The 12,140-nt window shown below is 55.1% G+C and overlaps 4 protein-coding genes across 4 annotated transcripts; 2 read left to right on the forward strand and 2 right to left on the reverse strand.

Moving 5' to 3' along the window:
- Window positions 1-1,168: 1,168 nt before the first annotated feature.
- Window positions 1,169-4,487, reverse strand: ISF_06928 (nonsense transcript regulator; the record flags this gene model as incomplete). The annotated part of the gene is made up of 3 exons (XM_018850532.1): window positions 1,169-4,076; window positions 4,107-4,142; window positions 4,198-4,487. The coding sequence occupies 3 exons, from the start codon at window positions 4,485-4,487 to the stop codon at window positions 1,169-1,171; spliced, it is 3,234 nt and encodes a 1,077-aa protein (XP_018702177.1).
- A 624-nt stretch (window positions 4,488-5,111) lies between these two features.
- On the forward strand, window positions 5,112-6,068 carry ISF_06929 (U3 small nucleolar ribonucleoprotein IMP4; the record flags this gene model as incomplete). Its single annotated transcript, XM_018850533.1, has 2 exons — window positions 5,112-5,120; window positions 5,181-6,068. The coding sequence occupies 2 exons, from the start codon at window positions 5,112-5,114 to the stop codon at window positions 6,066-6,068; spliced, it is 897 nt and encodes a 298-aa protein (XP_018702178.1).
- A 1,525-nt stretch (window positions 6,069-7,593) lies between these two features.
- ISF_06930 (t-SNARE) lies at window positions 7,594-8,928 on the forward strand (the record flags this gene model as incomplete). Its single annotated transcript, XM_018850534.1, has 3 exons — window positions 7,594-7,662; window positions 7,877-8,392; window positions 8,575-8,928. The coding sequence occupies 3 exons, from the start codon at window positions 7,594-7,596 to the stop codon at window positions 8,926-8,928; spliced, it is 939 nt and encodes a 312-aa protein (XP_018702179.1).
- An 819-nt stretch (window positions 8,929-9,747) lies between these two features.
- ISF_06931 (mitochondrial precursor protein import receptor tom70) lies at window positions 9,748-11,708 on the reverse strand (the record flags this gene model as incomplete). Its single annotated transcript, XM_018850535.1, has 2 exons — window positions 9,748-11,430; window positions 11,523-11,708. The coding sequence occupies 2 exons, from the start codon at window positions 11,706-11,708 to the stop codon at window positions 9,748-9,750; spliced, it is 1,869 nt and encodes a 622-aa protein (XP_018702180.1).
- Between the last annotated feature and the right edge of the window lie 432 nt (window positions 11,709-12,140).

The following is a 12,140-nucleotide window of genomic DNA, read 5'->3' on the forward strand; positions in this document are numbered from 1 at the left end:
CGCCGGCTCGTCGTCGGGGTACTTGAGCGAGAGCAGCAGCTCCACGCCGACGCACGTACCGAGGAAGTTGTCGCACCTGGCCGAGACGCCGCGAGCGCGGCAAGGAGAGGCGTTGATGCCGCGCATGACTTTCTGACGATGATGGGGGAAAAGTCGTGGGCCAAAGTTGCGGCAGAAAAGGAAAAAGGATTGGGCGCCAGTTGGGGAAGAAGGACGAAAAAAAAAAAGGGTTCTTAAGGGAAGAAAGGGGAAGTGCTCCCGCAAGAAAGCAAAACGGTAAGACAGCGCCACCGGTCGGACCCGAGATCGGTTTTCGCTGTACGAGCAAGGCAAATGATAGAAACCTGCCGGCTTGTCCGAACCGGAACCCGACTTTGCCATACCGCCCTGCTCATCGAAGCGTCCCTCGTTCGCATTGATCCCCGGTCATCGCAGTGTTAGGCCACGTCTCTCTCGAACCTCACTCAGGCAGCCCGCGCCTCTGCTACAATACCCGCCGGTACACCGCGAATAAAGAGCGAATATCAGTTAATTATCAATAAGACTGGCAAGGAGCCATCGGGGTACACCGCAGCCCGACAGTCACACCGTCGCGCAGCGTCCATACCCTCAGTCGGCTTGCCAGCGTCATCTAGATACATTTCCTCTAATTTTCTTCATGTCCCTCATCAAACATTATTCCCCTTTCACTTCCCCCATCAACGCATTTGCTATCGCGGACTTCCTTCATCGTTTTACTTCATAGTGCTGCGGCTGAGCCCGTAAGTGAGAACCTTCAAGGAGTCCTGGCCTCACCGGAAGAAAATAAAGTAGCCGGAAAAGGGCGGCCGACGACAGCTATCGCATTTGTAAAGGGGCTTAGTCCTTGTTGAAAAGACCGTTTCAGTGTTCGTCGTGTCGGAGGCACGAGGCAGCGGAACGACAGGTATCTCGTCACCACGGGAATAGCTCCTCTGGTGGGGTTTGCTGCGGTGTGCTTTTCACATCGATGCTTGGCCCTTATCGGATGAGCAGCCTTGTGCGGCCATGAACGTTTTACATAGCTCGACAGGTTGGCGGGTCTCGTCGACGCTGGCGGTAGCTTGGCAAAAGATTGGTTCTTCACCCGTTAAGAAAGCTTTAGTTCTCACAAAACGCAAGACATGCGCGTCCTGGATCGTCTGGTCGCTCAGTCGTAGCCCCCTCCAACTTGACTGTGGAACGCCGTGCTGACACTCTTCTCATCGTCATCGTAACGACGCCCACCATAACGGTTGCCAGGTGGCATGCGCGAGCCGGTGCTCTCGACGTACTGTCGCAGTCGATCGCTTTGCGTGTACGAGATGGCGCGCATGCCGGTGACGGCATCCTGTAGACCCGCGCCGAGACTAACGCCGCCCTGGCCCACGCCGCGGCTGCCGATGATGCTGGACGACGCATCCGTCGTTTCCGAGTTCGCTACACTCTCCCCGGCAACACTCTCAGCGGCACGCGTGCGGCTCTTTCCACCGCGACCGCCCTGGGTGCCGACGCCAGGCAGACCAGGCCAATGCTCGGGGGCAAAGTTGGAGAACATCGGAGGGAACGCCGTGTTGAGTGCTGCGCCGCCAAAGGTCGACCCCTGGATGGAAGAGACGTCGTCTGCGACGTAGGACATCATGGAACCAGAGTCAAAGTCGCGCATCGTGCCCGGCCCGCCGTTGAAGCGTCCATTGTGGTTCTGGTAACTGCCCACTGGAAGCTGGTTGGCGGGCTTCTGCCGGTGCGATCGGGGCTTGCTAAACTGAAGAAGGCACTGCTGAAAGTTGGTCAGGGGGCCCTCGACGAAGCAGCGACGGTCACGGAAGTGAGTGAGCAAGTTGTACCAGAGTTCATGCTTAGAAAGCACCCTGGGGTTGCCGAGAATAACCACACCGTACTTGGCACGCGTGAGGGCGACGTTGAGGCGGCGAGGATCCGACAAGAAACCGATGCCCTGGTTTTCGTTCGAACGCACGCAGGACAGCACGATAAAGTCCTTTTCACGGCCTTGGAAGGCGTCGACGGAAGCAACTTCAACACTCTTGTAGTACTCCTTCTTGGCGGTGCCTGCGTTTTGCATAGTCGTAACAATGTAGCTTCGCTGGCCCTCGTACGGTGTAATGACACCGATCTCGGATGGCTTGACACCTGCCTTGAAGAATCGCGTCACAATCTTCTCAACGTTGGAAGCTTCTGTTCGGTTCAGGTACGAAGTACCGCTCGTGGAAATTTCCTCATTGCCAATGTTGGACCAGAACATCATGGGCATCTCCGCCACAGGCCAGGGGAAGTCGACGTCCTTTCGGATACGCTGTTCCTGAGTGACGCCGTTCTGCAGACTGCCGTCGTAAAACATGTTGGACGGGAACTCCGACAGGCAAGGATGCATGCGGTACTGAGTGTTGAGGAGAATGGGCTGGAGGCGAAGCTGCATGAGACGCTCAAACAAAGACTGGCTGAGGCCGGCCTTGGCGGCTTTCTTGTTCATGATGACGGGGCCAAGCTGTTTGTGGTCGCCGACAAGAACGACTTGTTTGCAGCCCAACATAAGGGGAATGATGCATTCAGGTTCTGCAGACTGCGTCGACTCGTCAATCAGGACACTACGGAACTTGAGCTTGGACAGACGAGGGTCGCCGGCGCCAACACAGGTGCAGCAAACGACGTCAGCGTTGTTAAGAATCTCTCGCTCGGCCGCCTTGGTCAACTGCCTGAACTTCTTCTCATCTTGGCTGGACAATTCACCAGTCTCGCTCTTGAGCTGCGACAACTTGGCAAAGTCAGTGTTGTGCTCCGACATTCGCACCTGCTCGTGAAGCGCAAGGAAGCTGACGGAAGACTCGACATCTTCGCGAGACTTGGCCGTGAGTCGAACGACCTTGAGGCCAGTGCGGTGAATGCGCTCGCAAAGCTGGTCAACGGCAACGTTGGAAGGCGCGCAAACGAGAACCTGATTCCCGCTCATCTTGGACAAGTGATAGATGATGGTGGCAGATGTCACCGTCTTACCAGTACCAGGAGGACCCTGAATAAGACTGAGTGGCTTCTGGAGAACCGAACGGATCGCGTCGACCTGGCTTTGGTTCAAATCCGGCAGACCTGGTGCAGACCACTTCTTAGGCAGGTTGGACTTCATGGGCTGCAGCTGAACATCGTGACCAAGTAGTGTGTGGAAGATGAAGCCAGAGACGCTCATGTCGTCGACGGCAAAGGTCTTCATGGCCAGTTGCATGCGGTCGTAAGAAGTGGCCTTCCAGACGTAGTCGGCTGAGAAGTTAGTGGACAGGTCCGTAGGAACGGATCTGTCATTTCCAGTCTTGCGCAGCTCCAGACAAACCTCGTCTGACTGACTGTTGGGAATCTTCATGACGTAGCCCACGCCTTGCCAAGATTCTCTGAGTCCACCGTTGTAACGAAGTAGCATTTCATCGCCGACCGCAAGCTTGACTTCTCCGGACTCAATCTTGCGCAGATTGAAGGTGGCAAGGTGCTTGTTGTTCAGACCTTGCGACCATTCGACGGTCAGATTATCCTCGGACTGTGCCTCCTTGAGCTTTTTGTCATAATCGGACTCCATCTTTACAAGCGGCCCAAAAATGTTTTGGTAGTGGAACGCATCATCGTATTTCAACTGCACTGGGTCGGGGTCGTCGTCAACGGTCTGGCTCTTGTCGAGATCGGAAATGGTGGCGTTGGGCTCTAGCTTCCACATCTCCTCAAGACGCGCAATTGTGTTGGGAGACATGTGGCGCGCACGCAGCTGCTCAGCTTCGGAGGGGGCGCTGACGAGCCAGTCGAGGAATGCGCGCTCTTTGATCAATGGCTCCCAGCGAGAGGGATCCCAGTTCATATCCTTGTTTGAGGCCGACGCCGCGCAAGGCTGGCGGCACAGCAACACAACTACGGAGTCAGACTTTGCAGGAATGAATCCAAGCAAAAAGGAGTTTTTGGTGCCACAGCTATAACATTCGAGAATAGTATCGCCGAGGGCGGACTCGGGGTGAAGCTGAACTTCCTTGTGGCGCGCTCGGACAAGATGGTTGATGATGTGGGAAGAGGTGCTATTGCCGCGGGCGCTGCAAAACCATTTGTTGCAGATCAAACACTTGACGACGGAAGCTGGAGCGTGAATACCGCAGTACCTGTGATCTGTGAGCTTGTGCCAACGCATACGGCGGCTGGCAAAGGGCCACTTACGCGCATGCGTATGCGGGGAGCTCCTTCTCCTCCTCGGCGTTATTGAGATTCAACCCGACCATTTCGTCAACTGGAATACTGCCCAGACTATCGTTGTCGTTGTCGTCGTCAAAGGCCTCGGTCTGGTTGTCATCGTCGTCGTCGCGTCGACGGCCGCCGTGGTCGCCATGCTTGCCATAGAGGAGGCGCTCGTCGGCGTCGAGCGTAGACAGGCCGTCATTTCCAGCGTTGATGGCCGCAGCTGAGTCGGAAATGAGGTGATTGCCTACATGGGTGAAGGCACCCTCCATGTTGGTTGTAGTCGCGGTCGGGAGGTCGCGATAGTAGGTTTTCTTTCACTAGCCACAGTCAGCACGAACAGCAACACTACAACGAGACAAAAAGCGAAAACAGAAGAGGAAAGTCGAATGAACACGTGAGCCAGTATTTTTAAGACTCACAAAGTACCAGTTACTTCCAGAAAAATTCTAGTGGCACGAAGGTGGTGCTAGGAAGGGCTGTGAAAGAAAGGCTGTCGAATCGTTTGCGGAAGCGATTCACATCATCGCGGGCAAGTGGCGGCGGAAAGACGAAAATGAGCCTGTGGTGGCGTGGTGGCGTGTGCGCAAGTAGGAGCGGCGCTCGGAGGGCAATAGGATCTTTGCACAAGCTGCGAGAGACAAAAGACAAACTTGATTTTCCCTGTGAGTAAGAGTCAGAGAAACTCTGCGGATGCGCCAACCCGCCTTCTTTCCTTGGTTCCGTCCACCAAGGCTACTTTGGTGGGACAATTTGCGTACATACACGTGATAAGCGGGAGCGCTATCGATAGCGCCTAAAAGTCTAAAGTTTTGGTTAGCAACTTCGTTTTTTGGAACTTGGCTTTTTACAGACCAGAAATTTCAAGGTATAGAGGCCGCGAAAAATCTGCCAAGATGATGATTGTAAGTGATTGACGATTTGACCTAAGAAATCTAGGACATTGCTAATCTGTCACGACACAGCGTAAGCAAGCCAGGCAACGGAGGGACTATCTCTACCGGCGTGCCGTCCTACTACGAGATGCCGAAATTAGCGAAAAAAGAGCCAAGATGAGATCGTCGCTTGCGTCTGGCAGGCCTCTTGATCCCACTATTGCAAACGATAAATCCTTACGAAAAGACTACCAGTATGACGAGTCGGCGGATAAGACGACGGCCGAGGAGCTGGACCTGGATGACGAATATGCCCAGCTCTCTGGCATTGTCGACCCGCGCATCCTTGTGACGACGTCGCGCGACCCGTCAGCAAGGCTGGCCGCATTTGCGAAAGAGATTCGCCTTCTGCTACCGACCGCGATCCGCCTGAACCGCGGCAACCTCATCCTGCCAGAGCTCGTGCGCTCCGCCAAGTCCTCTGGCCTGTCGGACGTGATTCTGCTGCACGAGCACCGCGGCACGCCGACGGCGCTGACGCTGTCGCACTTTCCTCACGGCCCGACCGTATCATTTTCGCTCCACAACGTCGTCCTGCGACACGACATCCCCGGCAGCGTGCGCGGCACCGTCAGCGAGTCGTACCCGCACCTCATCTTTGACGGGTTCACGACACCGCTAGGCAAGCGCATCGTCAAGGTCCTGAAGCATGTGTTCCCACCGAGGGAGCCGATCACGAGCAAGAATAAAATGGGCAGTCGCGTGGTGACGTTCAAGAACATTGACGATAGCATCGAGGTACGGCATCACGTGTTTGTGCGGACCGGGTACGACAGCGTGGAGCTGGCAGAGGTCGGCCCGCGGATGACGATGCGGCCGTTTGAGATTCGCGCGGGCACGCTGGAGAACAAGGATGGTGACGTGGAGTGGCATCTGTCGCAGTACACGCGGACGGCGAAGAAGAAGAATTATCTATGAGCGGGGTAGATAAACTAGGAACGACTGTTGATACAATACCCGAGGTCGAGAGAAGTGAATGATCTGCCTGCGATTTCTCGGAATTCCGCTCTAGGCTGCCAGATGTCGATACGAGATGATCTACTCAGCGTGGGAATATGTATGCAGGGCATGATTGGTTCGTGAAAACCGTGTTGAAGAACGAACAGCACGGACCGAGCGGAAAAGCGACTTTGATTGGCGCTGTGAGGCATGGATGGCAGCCACTAGCATCAGGCACCGAGATATCAGAACGAGCAGAGGGAGAAGTGGATGCACAATGACGACATTTCATTTATGCAAGATGGATAGATGGCGATTGTGGTGTAGGGGAGCTACTGTATATACGGATTAAATATTTGTAAAATAATTGGCTTGCTGCGACTCGAACTATTGGAGATGCTCTTGGTTGTCACGGTGCCTGGCAGGCCATCTACAAGTGGCTATTCAGGTGCAAGAAATGAAACCCCCCCAAAAAAGAGATCAAAACGGAAAAGGCATAGAAAAACAGAGATAGATATAGACTGCACTCTATCCAAAGATAAAATACCGTCATCGGATGGAAAAGCGAGACTACTGTAGAGAGGCTGTGCTGATGTATCCGTTCAGAGTTGAGAATTGGTCAGCCTTGACCTCCGCTCCGTCACAGCCTCGTTGGGATGATGGCGCGTACTCGGATTTGCTGTGGCGCAGGCAGGGCAACTTGGGGAATGCGAAACTGGGCTGCAAGAAGCTGCATCTCGGGGTGCCCTGTAAGTAAGCAGGAAAACCTGGCAGCTTGCGTGTCGGATGGAAAGTGGCCTATTTTTGGCTTTTGAGCCCGTCTCCTCTAAACTTTTTTAGCGGGAACTTGTTTCTCGGCAGCGGAACTGCATTCTGTGTGTTCTGTTTCAGTGGGAATGCGGGACGCTAGGTAGGCCGATCAGGCAGCCTTGAATGTCTGTTTTATTTTGACTTGGCTTTGAATTGACCTACTTTTGGGGCTGCTGATGACGGGGGGCTGACTTGAGATGCAAACGGGTGGCTTTGAGGGAAGGTACATACCTACCTACGAAGAGCAGTATTTGTAGCAATGCATTCCCATCCGTTGAAGCTCTAGCTAAGCTTGCACTTGATTTCATCTGATTTTGACTCTAATATTCTTCCACTTCCAGCTTACTTTCGCTGCCCATACCAACAACAAGTAACTAATCGAATCTAGCTTGGGTCTGGTTCGTCATCACCAAAAGCAGAAGCAGCAAAGATACACACCAAACCCACCACAGCCTCTGCGGAAGGAAGGGTACCTACCTATTCGTACATACATTTCCTTTCACCCACTTCCGCCTCTCCCGCCGCCTCATCTTTCTTTCTTCCATCTTCCTCCATTCCTGGCTTCTTCATTCTTCATCACCCTGATTGACTTGATTCGCACCGGCCCTTCCGAATCGCCCTCAATTGCGCATCTCCCCGGGCCGCCAACTCTGCGTTGTTTTAATTTGTCATCTCCGCCAGCCCGCCCGTCACCATGTCCTACGGCCAACCGAACCCCTACCAACAGGCGCCTGCGCAAGAGGCCGGTCAAGCCTATGGCCAGGTACGTGTTTTTATCTTTACCTCGTTCCGTCATCGTCGCCGCTGGTGCATTGCGGTTTGCGCAGCCGTGGTTGCAGCTCAGACAACTTTCGCTCGGCACTGGCGCAGCCCCGGCTTTAGTAGCAGGTGCGAATAGCATCAATGCAAACCAGACTTGACGCGCCGACCACCCCTCCAACCACGATCTAAAAGCTAACTCTTGTCCTCCTCCCTAGCCTAACCCGTACTCCCAAGAAAACTATGAGCTCCAAGACCACCCGCAGACATCCTCGTCCAGCACGCAGCCGCTGTCGCAGCAGGACTTCCTCGCGCGCGTGCAGTCGCTCCGCAACGACATTACGCGGCTGACCGGCGACATCGAGACCATCGGGCAGCTGCACCAGCGCGCCCTCGGCGCCGCCGACCCGCAGGCCGATCGCCAGCTCGAGCAGTACGTCGCCCAGACGCAGGTCCGCAATACGGCCATCAAGGACGGCATCAAGGGCCTCGAGCGCGACCTCGCCCGCACCACCGACGCCTCGCGCAAGACCAAGCAGACCCAGCTGCAGTCCTTGAAGACCTTCTTCAAGTCGGAGCTCGACTCGTACCAGAGCATCGAGCGCGAGTACCGCCAAAAGTACAGGGAGCAGATCGCCCGCCAGTACCGCATCGTCAACCCGGACGCCTCGGAGCAAGAGGTCCAGCAGGCTGCCGAGACCGATTGGGGTAATGAGGGCGTCTTTCAGACTGCTGTAAGTTTTTATGTCCTCGTTCTGCTCGATTTTTAGCTGTCATTGCCGTCAACTTTGGCATTGTTTCCCTGCTTGCGCAAGCTTGCAGAAGCCCTCCGTCACATCCGTGACAGAAGTCGCAAAAGCACAGACACCCAGAACGCGCACAAAGACAAGCTCTAGAGCTAAAAACTCATTGACAGCTCCGCACGAACCGCTCCGGCCACGCCTCCTCCGTCCTCGGCAACGTCCGCGCCCGCCACAGCGAGCTCCAGCGCATCGAGCAGACCCTCGCCGAGCTCGCCGTCCTCTACCAGGAGCTCGCCACCATGGTCGAGCAGCAGGAGTCCGTCATCGCTGACGCCGAGAACAAGGGCCAGGACGTCGTCGACAACCTCGAGTCGGGCAACCAGCAGGTCGCCCAGGCCAACAAGAGCGCCCGCAACCGCCGTAAGCTCAAGTGGTGGTGCTTCTTCATCGTCGTCCTCATCATCATCGCCGCCGTCCTCGGCATCGCCCTCGGCATCACCCTGACCAAGAATGCTACCAAGGCGTGAATGCGAAGAGGCGGAGGGCAGGGATGTCACGAATGATAGAAAAGCGCATATGTCGATCGGGGTGATCCTAGGAACGCTGTGGTCACGACTGCAGCTTCACAAACGACGAAAAAAAATTAGCGGAAATACTTGTATTTTTCTTACACGGGCGGGGGGTTACAACGTTAATGAGGAGGAAAGTAATCTACGCCGACAAGATATCAGACGAAGACATGTATTGTTGTCATGTGGTCTTATATAAAAATATGATCATGATTTATAAGGTTTCATTTACCCACTTCCCTCACCCTCTATATTCACGATATATCTTTGGAATATCAACCGCGCGTAAAGTTACTTTGCACGAGCAAAGCGCCAGACGATTAGTGAGAGAGAAGTTTTTCATTCATGGAAACAACACTGAAATAGCACCACACGAGATGATAGTGAAGAAAAGAGAGAGAAAAATTTGTACACAAGAAAGAGGCGCCTTTTTTTTCCCAGTTGCAAGAGCCAAGAAAGAAAAAAACGATGCAGCTCGCCCCTCTCTACAAATGACCTTCTTTGCCACGCCCCTAGAAACATTACAAGAAAAAAAAATCCTATGCGTCTTTTTTGCCCATTTTCCTTGTTCGTTTGTTTTTGAAAAGGAAAGCCATAATAAAAAACAAACAGACAACCCGTCGTCATGAGCTTATTACTCAACATCGGCCGCATCTGCTCGCAGCTCCCGTCACCATCGTACACACTTTCGCAGCCACCCTACTTTCGTTTTTTACTTGTTTCGTATTAATATAGCGCGGGATACAACCATCTTCACGGCTCACCATTGCCGCTCCTCTAAGCGCCCATGCGAAGGCCGCCGGCGCCCGCTGCCGACGCAGCAAGCTTGGCTGCCAGCTGCGGGTACTTTTCGGTCACCTTGACCTGTGTTCTCGTGGCCTCGGCGTAGGACAGGGCGTTGACGATCTCGCCCTCGGTGCGGGCAAGCTCGGCGGCGCGCTCAAAGTACTTCAGAGCCTTGGCGACCTGGTTCTGTTGTAGGAGAAGCTGAGCCATGGTGGCCACGGCAATGTCGCACTCGGGGTCGATAATGAGGGCCTTTTCGCACAGGTTCTCGGCCTCCTTGAAGTCCTGCTTCCACTGGAAAAGGGCGAGCGCCTTGTTGATCAGGGGCAGCACGTTCATGGACATGGGCTTCGTCTGCTTCTCCATCTCCACGGCAGTGTCAAACTTCTCGACGGCTTCGGAGTAGTTGCCCTGGTCGAGCAGCAGCTCGCCGTAGTAGTTATACACATCGGGAACCTTGGGGAAGTTCTTGATGCAGCGGCGGAAGGTAGCCATGGACGAGGCGATGGAGCCCATCTTGTACTGTGTCACACCAAGCTGAATGTGGGAGAAGATGAAGTCCTTGTCCAGATCGATGGACTTCTGGTAATCCTTCTGGGCCTCGGACAGGTCGCCCCGGATAAAGTTGGCCTGCGCGCGGTGGTAGAAGACGTCGGGATCGTTGGGTCCGAACTTGAGGGCTTCGGCAAATTGGTTGTCTGCCTGGGCGGCGTCGCCGAGCTCAAGGCTGATGCTGGCGTTCTTGATATAGCTCTGGGTCATGGTAGGGTCGAGCTCGATGCTCTTGTTCAAGTCGCTAGTGGCGGCAGCGTGGTCACCAAGCAGGGTGCGCATGGTCCCGCGGCAGTTATAGGCGAGAGCCTCGTGGTCGCCGAGGTCAGCAAGCTCGAGGGCCTTTTCGAAAGCAAGACGAGCCTGCTCATATCCTGCCGAGGTGCGCTTGTCGAGACCCTGGAGACCATGCTGCAGCTGGCCGAGACCAGTTTCGAGGGACAGCTCGACAGAGTCCTCAAGACCGGCGGGGCGAGGCTTGGAGCGGAAGCTTTGGAGGTAGTTGCCGACGAAGATGGGGCTGGGGAGCTTAGCAGTGCGGGAAGCCATCATCTCCTTGGCCTTGACTTCGGCAAATGTCTTGAGAAGACGCTCGACGGCCTGCGCGGTGGAATCGCTCTTGAAGTTATCAATGATGCACGAGGCGGTAAAGTCGAGGAGGGCCTCGGGGTACATCTTCTTGTGCTCGTAGGCGGTGGCGCGGCGGTTGATGGCCTTTACGTAGTCGGGGTCCATGGCGATGGCGGCGGTGGTGTCGTCGATGACGGTGTCCCATTCGCTCATGGCGCTGTGGCAGGCAGCGCGATTGGAGTAGAAGACGGGATCGGGCTTGCATAGAATGGCTTTGGTGTATAGCTCGATGGCCTTGTTGTACGCCTTATCGCCGTAAGCTTTGTTACCGGCCTGCTTGAGCTTGGCAGCGTACTCTTCGCGCTGCTGCTGGGTGAGGGTCTGGACAATGGTTTCGTCGACCTCGGGGAGCTCATCCTCGACCTGGACTGTGGGGACCTTGGGCTGGGATGAGGAAGGGGCGGAATTGGTCTCGGTGGCTTTGCGTTCGGCTTCCTTGCGCTTGCGACGCTCCTTTTTGCTGAGCTTGGGAGCTCCGTCGGTCTTTGGTTTCTATCGCAGACAGACGATGTTAGACGATGGCCAGGATGGAATTGGCTACTCAATGACGTCGGATAGCTTCTCGCGTGCGGGACGCCACTCACAGATTCCGAGTTGAGATAGTATACAGCACCGGCACCGGTCACGACAACGGCGACGCCGGCAATTGTGTAGACGACAGCCTTGTTCTCGGAAGCCCAAGACGTAATGCGATCCCAAGTGCTGGAGGGAGCGCTGACGGGCACGGCCACCGGACGGACGGGCGGGATGGACGGTAGGGGGTTCGACATGGCTGTGGAAGAGATAGAGTACAGGGTCGGGAAGGATTAAAGGAGTAAAAGGTATAAGAAAGGGTGAGTGCCAGAGAAGATAGAAGTCGCAAGAGAAACAAGCCCGTGATGCAGCGAGGAGCAGACGGGGAGGACCGATGCGAGAAAGGAGAGCTGTAGCAACAGAAGCTTCTGGGTCGCGCAGCAGAAAAAAAAAGGCGATTCCAGCCAAGAGGTGGTGTGTCGTAATTTTGCGCGGCTTGCAGCTTACCTGGGTAACTTTTTTCTGCCAGCCAACGGCGGAACCGCCTTAGTCATTTCCCAGTGGGTGGTCTCGCCGGAAACGCCCTGGGGAACGGGCAGATTCATGGATTTGGTGCCGGTTTATAGGCCAGAAGCCCGCTGAAAACCACAAAAATAGTTGGGTCTCCCTGGCTGAGTTGCCTGAGGCAT

The sequence above is a fragment of the Cordyceps fumosorosea genome (assembly GCF_001636725.1).
Source record: "Cordyceps fumosorosea ARSEF 2679 chromosome Unknown scaffold_19, whole genome shotgun sequence".
Taxonomy (NCBI): domain Eukaryota; kingdom Fungi; phylum Ascomycota; class Sordariomycetes; order Hypocreales; family Cordycipitaceae; genus Cordyceps; species Cordyceps fumosorosea.